We start from the raw sequence: 13,511 nt of genomic DNA on the forward strand, positions 1-13,511 counted from the left end.
AGAAGACACACCAGCACGTCTACTGTAGCACTGTTTGTAATAGCTCAAAACTGGAAACTACCGAATTGCAGTAAGGGGAATGGGTCAACGGTGGTTTATTTGTATGAGATACACAGCACTTATAACAAGTATTATCAACATGGATAAATTTCAAAAACAATGTTGCAAAAGACACATCTAGTATATTCAGAAAACACAAAATGATAGTACGTATTGTTTATCAATTGTATATATAGTAAAAGTACAAAAAGCTGAATGATATAAGCCAACTCTGAAGGTTGTTACCTAGGGCAGGGATGAGAGCAGGGCTCTAAGCTGTATATGTACTATTGTATTCTCTAAAAGACACAAAGCAAAGATGGTAAAGTATTAACATCTGGGTGGCGTACATGGTTAGGTACTCGGCTACTAACCGAAAGGTTGACAGTTTGAATCCACCCAGATGTGCCTTGGAAAAAAGGCCTTACTTCCGAAAGATTACAGCTGCGAAAACCCTATGGAGCACATTTCTATTCTGAAACACAGGGGGTTGCCCAGAGTTGGAACTGACTCTGTGGCAACTAGTTTGGTTTAGTTTATTCTCACTGATAGATACTTAAGTTTCTATCAAATTATATTCTATTTTATCCTGTGTGTCTGAAATTTTCAATTCGATTAAAAAATATTTTTCAAGAAAGATCATTCTAATTGGCCTCAGTGCAGAACATGAAATGAAACAGGGGCCTGACTGGAGGGGGTGGGCTTGTCAGAGCACTACAGCATTACTGCAAGAAACTGCAGCATGACCTGAGACCATGGAAGTGGGAAGGACAGAGATCAAATTACATATGCTTATGAAATAAGACTCTTACACAATTGCGTAAGCATGGTATGCCCATGGGTCATTTTCTTTTAAGATCCCCTATACTGTTGAAATGTTTCTTCATATACGTTAAACCAGTATAAGAAAATAAATAAAAGTCCCCAAATGTTAGTGTAATTTGGGGGTTGTCTTCTCATAAAATTCAAGCTCAATTATGTACTTAGTGAACTTACGATGTCTTCTATAAAACTATCTAGTAAAAATTAAAGCCTGAGAAACCTCTTTAGAGAAACTCTGCACTACTATTATTAAATCTGATTTGCAGAAGTATTCACAGCATTATCATCACGTCTGCATTACTCCACAGTAAAGGCACTTACTTACTGGCCTACACCAAAACTTGTCACTTTCACTATGTGTGTATCACATGAAAGCTGGCAGCTTACAAACAAAAGTCCAAAATTCATCATCTCTAATCGCCACCTGAAAATACTTCTACAGACATAACAGCAGCTCATAACATATCCTAAGTAGTCATTAACGTTGGAATTCAAACAGAATCATAGTCAAAAACATTGCAAATTCCAAAAAAGACATATAAAACAACTAGAGTCAATCCTACATTCATAGTATCAATCTGAAAGTATCCTTTTATCAAAAGAAATATTCAACAGGATCCATCTTATGTATCTTGTTCACGACACACCTTCATGAGAATGTCTAGAGACAGATGACAAGTCAAGCAGAACCCGTTCTAATTAAGGAGAGAACGCAGGCCCAGAGGTCGACCAGGTCGCCATCCCATTTCCTACCGCGACACACTTCGGTACCACCGTAGGACCCAGAGGAACACCACAGGAAATGTACTGCTCAATTACCAAAAATACACTGAGCCATTTAAATACCTTTAATGTTTAAACAGTGAGGTGCTGTAACTTTTACAACTGAACTCTAGTTTCTTTGAGGGATGTCTGCTTATCAGGGGAAACTGCTTTAGAGAGGCTTTACTTAAAAAAGCAAAAAAAGTTAGCTTGTTTTCCTCTGCTCTACTTGGGCTTATACAGAGCTGCTTTTCAGTTTGTGATGCCAAGGTCATCACCTTTCAGAAACTGCACACACAGGTCTTATTATTACACCTGCGAGACGGAAAAAGTTTCTGTTAACTCTGAGGTACAAAGATTTCTTCCATCTTTTGAGAGTCATTCATTTTTTGAGGCAAAGACATAAGTATAATAACTCGGGCTGTCTGGCTGCCATAGCATTCACTGTTGGGCGGTGTGATAATCTTTCTGGGCATTGCTCATCACTGAGTATGGTTCAATCAGTTATAATATTGACCTATCATTATTTTAGGTCCCTGCATGGTACAGTTTGTGCTTGACTAGTAACCTAATCGGTTTTTTGGGGGGGGCGGGGGGAGGTTTTATTAACCTAAAGGTTGGCGGTTCAAATCTACCCAGTGGCACCATGGAAAAAAGGCCTAGTGAACTGCTTCCAGAAATATTACAGCCACGGGAGCTCTATGGAGCAGTTCTGCTCTGTAACACACGCGGTCACCATGAGTCAGAATCAACTCGACAGCAACGGGTCTGGTTTTGGTTTTTTATCACCATTTTAGGAGTCCTTGGGTGGTGCAAACTGGTGGGCTACTAACTGAAAGGTAGAGGTTCGAACCCACTCTAAGGCACCAGAGAAGAAAGTCCTGGCAATCTGCTTCTGAAAGGTCACAGCCATGAAAACCCTAGGGAGGGCAGCTCTGCCCTCAAACACACGGGGTTGGAATCTACTTGACAGCGTTTAAGAGGAAAATTAGTAACAGGTATATTACTTTTTTTATATTACTTAGATATGAAGGTTTTTCTTATCCATGAAATCAAGTATTAACCATAAAAAGCCTGACCCAAACTGCAAAAGCCTGCCAGAAACTGCTCTACAGCAAAGTGAACTTGTCTTATCCTGCTAAATAGGATAGTCATCAAACCATTACCTCCTAACTTAAGCCTCAAAAAGTCTCCTGGCTGCAGGTGAGTGGAGGGCCAAATTATTAGCAGCCAGGCCGGAAGTAACCTGATCACAGTGAAGTGGAAGGCAGGGCTCAATCAATCATGTTAACATTAGCCAATAGTTGATCTATATTTCTCCCTCCTCTTCTCTATATGGAAACCCTGGTGGTATAGTGGTTAAGAACTCTGGCTGTTAACCAAAAGGTCGGCAGTTCAAATCCACCAGGTGCTCCTTGGAAACCGCACTGGGCAGTTCTTCTCTGTCCTATAGGGTTATTATGAGTCGGAATCAACTCGATGGCAATGGGTTTTGGGTTATGTGCAGATAAAGCAGCCCTGGTGGTACAGCTGTTAAATGGGCAGCTGCTAACGGAAAGGTTGATGATTCAAACTCTGGCGTGGCAGTCTGTTTCTGCAAAGATTCAGTGTTGTAAAGCCTATGGGGCAATTCCACTCTGTCCTACCAGCTCACTAGGAGTGGGAATTGACTCAAAAGCACTGGGTGGTTTTTATATAAATAACTCCTCAGAATAAACCTTATGTTGAAATTTCAGTGAGTTTTGATTGTTTTTCACAGCAGCAACTGGTTTGGTTTTGGTTTATCATCATTTTGTTCCCCTCTTTCTAGTCCTTTCTAGAATCACTTTTCTTTTGTTCCTGCTCCTAACCTTTGGCCTGCCTTTGTATTTTATTAGATGAAGTCATAACTAGTTCCTTTCTTTGACTCATATATATAAAATACTACACAGTTAACCACTGTCTAGCAGTTAAGTTAAATGGCCATGTTTTAGTGTTAAAAAGGATCTAGGATTAGCCTTGTGACCTTGGTAGAGTAATCTCTCCGAGCCTGAATTTTCCTAAGTGTCTTAAGGATAATGCCACATACCTCAAATACATATAAGGCACTCAGTAGACTTTCAGGGTTTAATAAACATAAATCTTCCTCCCATTTTTCTCCTCCCTCGCCCATCCCATTCTACCCAAGAGTAACTGCTGCCTCTTGTCCTTGAGGGCCAATGCAGAACAGTCACCAGGTTTTAAAAAAGTATTTCCAGACCACACCAAAATGTTTTAGGTAGTGGCCAAGAAGCTGGGGATAGAGAAAGGATATGAAGAACAGGGCAGTGCTCCAAGCATCACTCAACCAGAACAGCTCTGCCACTGTCATAATATACTGGTATACTGCAGAACTGTATTTGATAAAATGGGTCTGATGGTTTTTTTTTAAAAAGATGTCTGAAAATTACCAGTGTTGACAATTCCACCTTTCCCAAAGCCAAACATATATAGTACACGAAAACTGCAGCTTCAAGAGCCACTGTGGTGGTTGTCTTCCTCAATGGTTCACGTCTTCCTGTCAGAAGGTCTGCCCAGCACACAGCCCCTACAACCACATCACATCTATTAAAACTGACCGAATACTGTTCAAGGCTGTTACAGATTGAATTGTGTCTCCCCAAAAAATGTGTGTCAACTTGGCTAGTCCACGATTCCCAGTATTGTATGACTGTCCATCATTTTGTCATCTAATGTGATTTTCCTAAGTGTTGTAAATTCTATCTCTATCATGTTAATGAGATGGAATTAGCGGCAGTTACATTAATGAGGCAGGACTCAATCTACGAGATTAGGTTGTGTTTTAAGTCAATCTCTTTTCAGATATAAAAGAAAGAAGCGAGCAGAGAGACATGGGGACTTCATACCACCAAGGAACAAGAACAGGAGAACAGCGTGTCCTTTATAGCCAGGGTTTCATGACCAGGAAAGATGGTTGACAAGGACCTTCCCCCAGAGCCGACAGAGAGAGAAAGCCTTCACCTAGAGCTGGCGCCCTGAATTTGGGCTTCTAGCCCCCTAGACTGTGAGAGAATAAATTTCTCTTTGTTAAAGCCATCCACTTGTGGTATTTCTGTTATAACAGCACTACGTGACTAAGACAAACACCCAATCCTTTTTGCTTCTATAAAAAGGGAAATTTATTGGAAAGGCTATTAGGTATGACTCACATAGCAAAAAAAAAAAAAAAAAAAATTTTTTTTTTTTTTTAAATAACCAAATCAATGTTTAAGGGTAGGGATGCAGCCAAACATCACGAACAACTGGAACCAAGGACTGAAAACACCCAGGACACTAATGTGTCAGACAGCAGGCATCATTCTCTCTCACTGCAGGTTAGCTTCCTTTACAGAATGGCAAACATGAACATGAACAGCTAGATCTCAAGTAGTACACCTTACTACAACTATCACCAGAGAGGGACGATTCTCTTCCCTGGTGTCAGTTTGAAAATTCCCAGGAAATTCTGATTGCCTTGGTCTGGTCTGGGTGACAGCGGGGGTGGCGGGGGGGGGGGGGGAGTGGTAGTGGTGGTTAACAAAGTAATGTAGAGATTTGGGAGGTCCCATTAAAACCACAGAGCCACAACCAATGACTGCCCTGACAGGGAGCACAAAAAGAGAACCCCTGAGGGAGCAGGAGAACAGTGGGATGCAGACCCCAAATTCTCATAAAAACACCAGACTTAATGGTCTGACTGAGGCTAGAAGAATCCTGGCGGTCATGGTGCCCAAACCTTCTGTTGGCCCAGGACAGGAACTCACCAGACATGGATTGGACTGGACAATGGGTTGGAGAGAGATGCTGATGAGGAGTGAGCTACTTGTATCAGGTGGACACTTTAGACTGTGTTGGCATCTCCTGTCTAGAGGGGAGATGGGAGGGTAGAGGGGGATAGAAACTGGCAAAATGGTCACAAAAGGAGAGGCTGGAAGGAAGGAGAGGGCTGACTCATTAGCGGGAGAGTAAATGGGAGTATATAGTAAGGTGTATATAAGTTTATATGTGAGAGACTGACTTGATTTGTAAACTTTCACTTAAAGCACAATAAAAATTATTAAAAAAAAAAAACCAAAAAACCACAGAGCCCTGGTGGCACAGTGGTTAAGAGCTCGGCTGCTAACCAAAAGGTCAGCAGTTTGAATCTACCACTCTACCAGCTTACTGCGTCATTTGCCACTGTCAGGGACTGTAAATTTGAAAATAGGCTTTGATTCTGTAGGAAGGTGCTGTGGGGTTGGAAGAGAGAGAGATGCCAGCCATATCTAAAAGCAGAGTTTTTGATGCAATTAAAAAATGTGAAATTGCTCACTACAAAAGATCTGGTAAGCAAAGTAAGCACTGGGTTTATCTTGCCTACTGGATAATCCGCCCAGGATTCAGAACCATAGACTTTCAGGGGAATCATACGAACTGATCCTTGATTTTCTCCAGGAAAAAGTACTCTATGCTATGTTTCCTCTGAACTAGAGTATGTTCTTCCTTACAATGGGATGAAATTACTTCCCGTTTTCATCTACTAGCTTCTAGTTTGAAATATGATAAAAGTCCATTTCTGCATCCACACAACAGACCTTCAAATACTTGAGGCAGCCATGATCCTACCCCTTCCCCAAGCTGATTTTTCCAGTTACATTCCTATCACCTGAAGTCTTTCATATAACATGATTCCAAGTGCACTGCCCCTCTAAACATGCACCTGTGGCCAGAAATAAGTGTAATACAGGTGTGACGTGGTCAGAAGTCCTGGTGGCAGTATGGTTATGCACTTGGCTGCTAACCGAAAGGTCGGTGGTTAGAACCTATCAGCTGCTACCCAGAATGATGTGGCAGTCTGCTTCCGTAAAGATTACAGCCTTGGAAATCCTACAGGGCAGTTCTACTCTGTCCTCTTGGGTTGCTATGAGTCAGAATCAACTCGATGGCAATGGGTTTTTTTGGTCATGTTTCTTGCACCAACCTCCACACTACCACACTTCTTTAATGACACACATTGCTGATAACCCAAAAATATGTACTCCCACCACCTCCCATCAACAATATGCTATGGGAATTAGGTTTTGAGTGGAAGAACAGGATCTGAAATTTCTCCCTACTGATTTCTCTTACTAGGTTCAGCTGAACATGTCAGCCTATTAAAAACCAATCCTCTTAGTTCCTTAATTTGTCATCCAAAATCTTCACTATTTTAGGTAGTCAATACTGCTCTTCACCAATATTCCTTTCAAACACACAGTAGGGTTACACTTCCCTACCCACCCAATGAAGTCCCTGGCTGATATAAATGGTTAAGTGCTCGACTACTAGTATAAAGGCACGTGGTTCAAATCCACCCACAGGAGCCTCAGAAGAAAGGCCTGGTAATCTGCTTTCAAAAGGTCAAAGCCGTGAAGCCCTATGGAACACAGTTCTACTCTGCAATACATGGGATTGCCATGACTAGGAGACGGCTCAACGGCAACTAGTTTGGTTTTGGTTTTATTACCCACCCAACACTTAGGTTGAATATAGCCACGTGACTTTCTTTTGATCAAGTAAATGTGAGTTCAAGTGACATGACTGAAGCCTTTGAGAGATTCTGCAACTTCCCTTTCCCCTGCCAAAAACACAGGCAATGTTCCTGAGGGTAAAACCTCCAGCCTGGGTTCCGGAGTTAAGACATGAAGTTGTCCTGCCAACCTGAGAACAGGCATGTAGGATAGGAAAAACAAAGAGTCTCTGTGGGATGGAAAAATCGAACTGAGGGTAGGGTTGCACGGCCGGCTACTGTGACTGCTGCCATTAAGTTATATACCTGTAAACAACTGAACTGGCAAAAGTTGTGTGACAGAAATATTTATAACAATAACCACCAAAAAAAGAGTAGCTGCTGAGGCTGCTTATGTACAACCAAAAATCTCGTGGGATTTGGTTATGTGGTGTGGAGGTTTAGGGTCACGGTTTCATACAACATCGCAGTTAATTGGCCTAATAACATTTTTCATGCTTCTGTTCTACCTCCTGGTTCCCTGCATAGTGCCTGGGGTCTTAAAAGCTTCCAAGTGGCCATTCGAGACACAACAATTGGTCTCTATTTGCCTGGAGCAACAGAGAAGAAAAGTAAGCAACAGGAGGAGATATGGAATGTGTTGCTAATTACCTCCATGAATAACTGTGGGGCAGTGGTTAAGAGCTCAGCTGCTAAGCAAATAGGCTGGCAGTTCAAATCCACCAGCCGCTCCTTGGAAACCCTATGAGGCAGTTCTACACTGTCCTGCAGGGTTGTTATTAGTCAAAATAGACTTGACGCCAAAGGGTTTTTTTTTGTTGCCATGAGACCATAAGAAACGCATGGTGCCCAGTGACTATGACTGAACATTTTGAGCAAGGAATCTATAGAAGGATCCTAATCAAAAGGAGGAAAATGCAGAAAAGAATTTAAATTCTCATGGAATCCAGACTTTCTGGAGCCATTGAGGCTGAACAAATCCCTGAAACTAATGCTCTGAGATAATCTTTAAACCTTAAACCAAAAAATCTCCTGAAGTCTTCCTGAAACTAAACGATAAGAAAAAATAGTAAAAAGTGTCTGCCTTGAGCATTATGCTCTTTGAAGGACTATCTATATGGGACCAAGGTAACAACAGCAACTCAAAAGATTAGACAGGAACCTTAGGGGGGCAGTGAGTTTACGTTAATGGGGGAGGAACAACTCAGAAAAGGAGGGGGAGAATAGTTACACAACTCAAAGAATGTAATCAATCAATGTTACCGAACTGTGGTGAACTGGTATATATTTCACTGTACATATTCTCAACAACAACCGTATAAAATTTAAAAAATGATACTGCGGTCCCAGGAAATATGGATGGAGGCCTGGACCACATCAGCCATGGTAGATTAGTGCTGTTGTTACAGTTACTCTACTTTTGTAAAAACAAATAAACCCTATGCAATAATAGGAAAAAAAAAAACAATGTAACCAATGTCATTAAGTAATACATGTGAAAACTCTTGAAGGGAATCACCAAAAACAATACTATTTCAAAAATAAATCAATCTCTTTTGTTTTTAAGCACCAAAATTTGAGGTTATTACTACAGCAGAATCTAGCCCATCCTAGCTAACACCCTCTCCCTCCCATGATCTGTGCCATCTGTGCTTTTGATGAGTACACCTTATATCTCATCCAATGGATGGAAAACAACAGGCTCCATGTGCAAAGAGAAGGCTCCGCTGTTTCGCTTATTTCTTAATGAATTCAGGCTGTTTCCTAACGACTAGTGCTTCACCTCTCCTGGAAACAATTTCTCCTTTAAAAAATTTATTCTAGAATCTCACCTGAGGGCCATATCAAGCTCTAGTCTTCCTTCTTCCCCTTTCTGAAAAATATACTTCTGTCTCTAGTTTTCAGGTACCTCTCTCTTTAATTCCACAAGTCCTAAAAACATAAAAAGGTATTTAGAGGCTTCATTTTCAGGTTCTACAACCCTAGGATACAATTCATTCAAGTCAAAAATAAAAAGTTGCTCTCTTTTAATCAGCCTTTCAGGATTTCATTTCCCTCATTCTGTTACCTCTCACTATTTTGCTTTATCCCAAAGGCTGACCTTTTATGAATACGGCCAGCCAGATGAATCCTTTTCTTCAGATGTGTTTTTCATGTCTTTCTACACTGGGCTAGTCTCATTGTCCCCTTCTATTCATCACTGTTTAACACTCAACAAACATTTACCAAGTGCCTACTATGTACTAAGCAATTGCTTGGCATGGGATTATGATCTCTGCCCTCAAGGAAGTTAGAGTAAAAAAATATCAAGTGGACACTAGAGAAGTGGGTAAGAGCCACAACACAAGGGGTCTTGAATGTCCTACATAAGCAGCATAACAAAGTGCCTAAAAGCATAAACTTTAAAAACAGACAGTCCTAGGTTTAAATCTAGCTCTCAATTTCCTCATCCGTGCAACTGGGAAAATAGCAAAGCACTGTTCAAAGAATAAAATCAGACAACACAAGTGTAAAAATGGCATGGCGGGGCATCTGACCTCCTCTAACTTCACATACGGGAAGGAGAATCAAAATCAACAGCCCAAGTCTGGCTCTTACATAGGCAGGAGTCAGACACGCCTCCACCTTTCAACCTTTTTACCAATTATGACACCAACCATCCCTCCCACAGCACTCTCTACTTCTCTGCTGGGTTTAATAACTTATTGCAATGGCCACAAAGAACTCACAGACGATACTCACAATTATGGAGTTTATTAGGGAAGTAACAGGTTACAACTGAGGTTCAGGAATGCTCAGGATACAGTTCTTGGATCAGGACAGCCTCTTCTCAGTGTGTTCGCAGGAACACCTTTCTCTGGCCCCTTGGCCTCCGCCCTGCTCAGGTAAGTGTTACAAAGCTCTTTTAGCTCTGCCAATAAGTGCCCGGAGGCACCCCACTCCACCAGTAGGCCTCCTGTCCAAAGGTACTTAGCTCTCTCGCTCCGTGGCTTCAGAAGCCCACCTCGCCGTTGCCTGCCGTTCTCCTCGTTCTGCTGCCTCTGCTGCCACCATTTCTCTGTGGCTGTTTCTGGCCGTCTCTCACCATCTCTGGTGTCACAGCTCTCTGTCTGTCTACTGGATCTGGGAGGTTCTCAGCACAAGGATCCCGGGTCCAAAGGATGCGCTCCACTCCTGACTCCTCTTTCCTGGTGGTGGTGAAATCCTCTCTTCCTACCTCTGGGATGGGTCATTTTAAGCCTAGCGGGATGGAAAAACTGACCAAACCCCTCATTAGGGTTGCATATACCTATCTGCGTGGTCCTGCCCCCACAAGAATTAGCAAGCTAGACAATCCCTTTGGTGGGCCACAAGCACCTCATTCGCATAGTCCCATCCAGTCATTTGGTGGGACTTACAAAGACTATGGCTAGAAGGACCATATTAGGTAATTTACTGCACCACAATAAGTAATGCACTTAGCTATATTTAATGCCACTGTTATCATGAAGGTGATGGCCAATAATTGAAAAATTTTAACCATGGGTGTGACTATTCAAATTTGTATCTCACAAATATTAAAATTTGAATATACTAACAAGATCAAAGAGTCAGCCTAAAGTCCAGAAAGGCAATTAAGAGGCTGATGCAGTAGTCAATGGCTCAAATAAGAACCTGAACCATAGCAGAAGGGATGAAAGCAGAGGAACGATTTCTAGGATATTAAGACAGAATCAACAGAACTTAGTAATCAAGTGACTATGAGAGGGTGATGGAAGGAGAAGTTAAGAACGACTTTTGAATTTATGACTTCTGGAACTGAGCAGATGATAGCACCGTTCACCAACAAGGGAAACACAGACAGTAACAGAATTTTCGTGGAAAGGAAGATGATAAATTTAATTTCAAGCACACGAAATCTGAAGATGCCATGAAACATTATAAGGGGGTAGTGGCGGTTCTGGGGTAGAATTCTTACCCTCCATGCAGGAGACACAGGTTTGATTCCAGGCCAATGCACCTCATGTGCAGCTACCGCCTGTCTGTCAGCGGAGGCTTGTGTGTTGCTATGATGCTGAATACGTTTCAGTGGAGCTTCCCGACTAAGACAGACTAGGAAGAAAAGCCTGCCGATCTGCAACTCATCATGGGGACGGGACGGCACAAGACCAGGCAGCATTTCATTCTGTTGTGGATGAGGTCTCCGTAAGTCAGGGTGGAATGCTAGCAACTTGACTCAATGGCCACTAACAACCATGACTAATGGCCTTTGAGCATCTTTTCATATGCTTATTGCCCATTTGGATAGTTCTTTGATGAAATGTCTAGTCAAGTCCTTTGCCCATTTTTTAACTGAGTTGTTCGTCTTTTTGTTGTTGAGTTGTTGCTGTTGTTCTTGCTGTCAGCTGTTGTTGAGTCCGCCTCTGATTCATGGAGACCCCATGCACAACGGAATAAAATAGTGCCTAGTCCTACACCACTCACATGATCGGCTGCAGAATGGACCGCTGTGATCCATGGGGTTTTCATTAGCTGATTTTTCAGAAGAAGATTGCCACCGGCCTTTCTTCTTAGTTCATCTTAGTCTGGAAGCTCCACGGAAACCTATTCGGCATCATATTCAGCAAATCTCCACTCACAGACAGGGGTCTCCCACATCGAGGTTGAGAATTTTACCACTGAGTCACCACAGATAAAACCCAAACCCGCTGCCATCAAGTTGATTATGACTGATAGCGATTCTATAGGACAAAGTAGAACTGCCCCACAGGGTTTCCAAAGAGTAAGTGGTGGATTCGAACGGCCAGCCTTTTGGTTAGCAGCCTTAGCTCTTAACCACTGTGCCTTAATATATATTCTGGATATTACATGCTTCCCAAATATTTTCTCCCATTCTGTAGGTTGTTTCTTCACTTCCTTGATAAATTTCTCTGATGCACAGAAGCTTTTAATTTTGATGAAGTCCAATTTATCTATTTTATCTTTTAGTGTTCATGCTTTTGGTGTCATATGTAAGAATCCACTGTCAAAAACTAGGTCCTGAAGCATTACCCCTATTCTAAGAGTTTCATGGCTTTAGTTTTTTACACTTAGTCCATTTGATTTAATCTTTATATATGGTATGAGATATGAGTCAAACTTCAATCTTGTGCATAGAGAGATCCAACGGTCCCAGCCTCATTTGTTGAAGAGACTATTCTTTCTCTACTGAATGGACTTGGCACCCTAGTTCAACATCAATTGGCCACAGATGCACAGGTTTATTTCTGGACTCCCAATTCTAGCCTATTGGTCTATATCTCTATCTGTATATCAGTACCAGACTGTTTTGTTTACTATAACTTTATAGTACATTTTCAAATAGGAAGTGTGAGTCCTACTTTGTTGTTCTTTTTCAAGATTGCTTTGGCTATTAGGGGCTCCTTGCGACTCCATATGAATTTGAGGATTGGCTTTTCAGCTTTTGCAATAAGATTATTGTCATTTTGATAGGAATTACGTTGAATCTGTAGGTCACTTTGGGTTGTATTTCGATCTTAACAATATTAAGTCTTCAAATCCAAGAAGTGTCTTTTCCTTTATTTAGATCTTTAATTTCTTTCAACAATATTTTTATATAGTTTTCAATGTTAAATTAATTCCTTGGTATTGTATTATGTGAGATGTTGTTGAAAATGGAATTATTTTCTTAATTTCCTTTTCAGATTGTTCATTGCTTTTAGTTAGCCACTGAGTCCTTAACCACTGCACCATGAGGACTCCTTAAGCAAGGTAATCCTGACTAATTTTATACAGATAAAGAAAAAAAATCTGTGAAGTCTCTTCTCCTCTAAATTACCTTCAAAAAGGTTCTCATAAATGTTCCCCACAATTAACTTTCATAGTACCTACCAACAATTTACTCAAACACATAGTTCACAGAAACAATTATTTCTATTTCTTTATGGTTGGGTAAATCTATAGCATTATCAGCAATTAAAATACTCCTGTCATACCCCCCTTATATATTGCAATTTCTTTCATTTAAGGTGTTTACTAAACCTAATCTGTTTGTCTATTTATCATACCCCCCCTTATATATTGCAATCTTTTCATTTAAGGTGTTTACTAAACCTAATCTGTTTGTCTAATTAAGATACTCGTAAGACAATGCTTAGGGTTGCTATGAGTCAGAACTGACTCAATGTCAACAGTTTAAGACAATGCTTGTTCCACAATTATTTGTAGTTCACAGTTCAGTATTTATTTTTATTCATCATTTTCCACAATTCTTTTCTTTATTCTTCCAGATGTAATTATCCACTCATTTGATCTGCAGGTAATGCTTTCCTTAGCCATATGAAGTCAAAATGTAACCATCAGTTTAAATTCTGTCATATATTTTATACATGAAAAATATGTT

At 41.0% G+C, this 13,511-nt stretch overlaps 2 protein-coding genes across 8 annotated transcripts in view; both read right to left on the reverse strand.

Moving 5' to 3' along the window:
• ANKRD28 (ankyrin repeat domain 28) overlaps positions 1 to 13,511 on the reverse strand; it is a 222,143-nt gene that overhangs the window by 176,017 nt on the left and 32,615 nt on the right. The window contains exon 1 of one of the 6 annotated variants that reach the window (XM_049870980.1): positions 8,962 to 9,061. The exons of the other annotated variants lie outside the window; for them this stretch is intronic. Coding sequence (XP_049726937.1) covers positions 8,962 to 8,972 — 11 coding nt within the window. The 5' untranslated portion in view covers positions 8,973 to 9,061. Of the gene's footprint in view, positions 1 to 8,961; positions 9,062 to 13,511 lie in introns of those variants that run through there. 6 annotated transcript variants of the gene reach the window in all.
• Positions 9,040 to 13,511, reverse strand: part of LOC126068466 (uncharacterized) — a 1,054,989-nt gene continuing 1,050,517 nt past the window's right edge. Inside the window, exon 4 of one of the 2 annotated variants that reach the window (XR_007515700.1) lies at positions 9,040 to 9,061. The gene's annotated coding sequence lies outside the window, so the exon portion shown is untranslated. The remainder of the gene's footprint in view (positions 9,062 to 13,511) is intronic. The other variant, XM_049871018.1, reaches the window with a different exon arrangement.

Source organism: Elephas maximus, chromosome 27 (assembly GCF_024166365.1).
Source record: "Elephas maximus indicus isolate mEleMax1 chromosome 27, mEleMax1 primary haplotype, whole genome shotgun sequence".
In the NCBI taxonomy this organism is placed as follows: Eukaryota; Metazoa; Chordata; class Mammalia; order Proboscidea; family Elephantidae; genus Elephas; species Elephas maximus.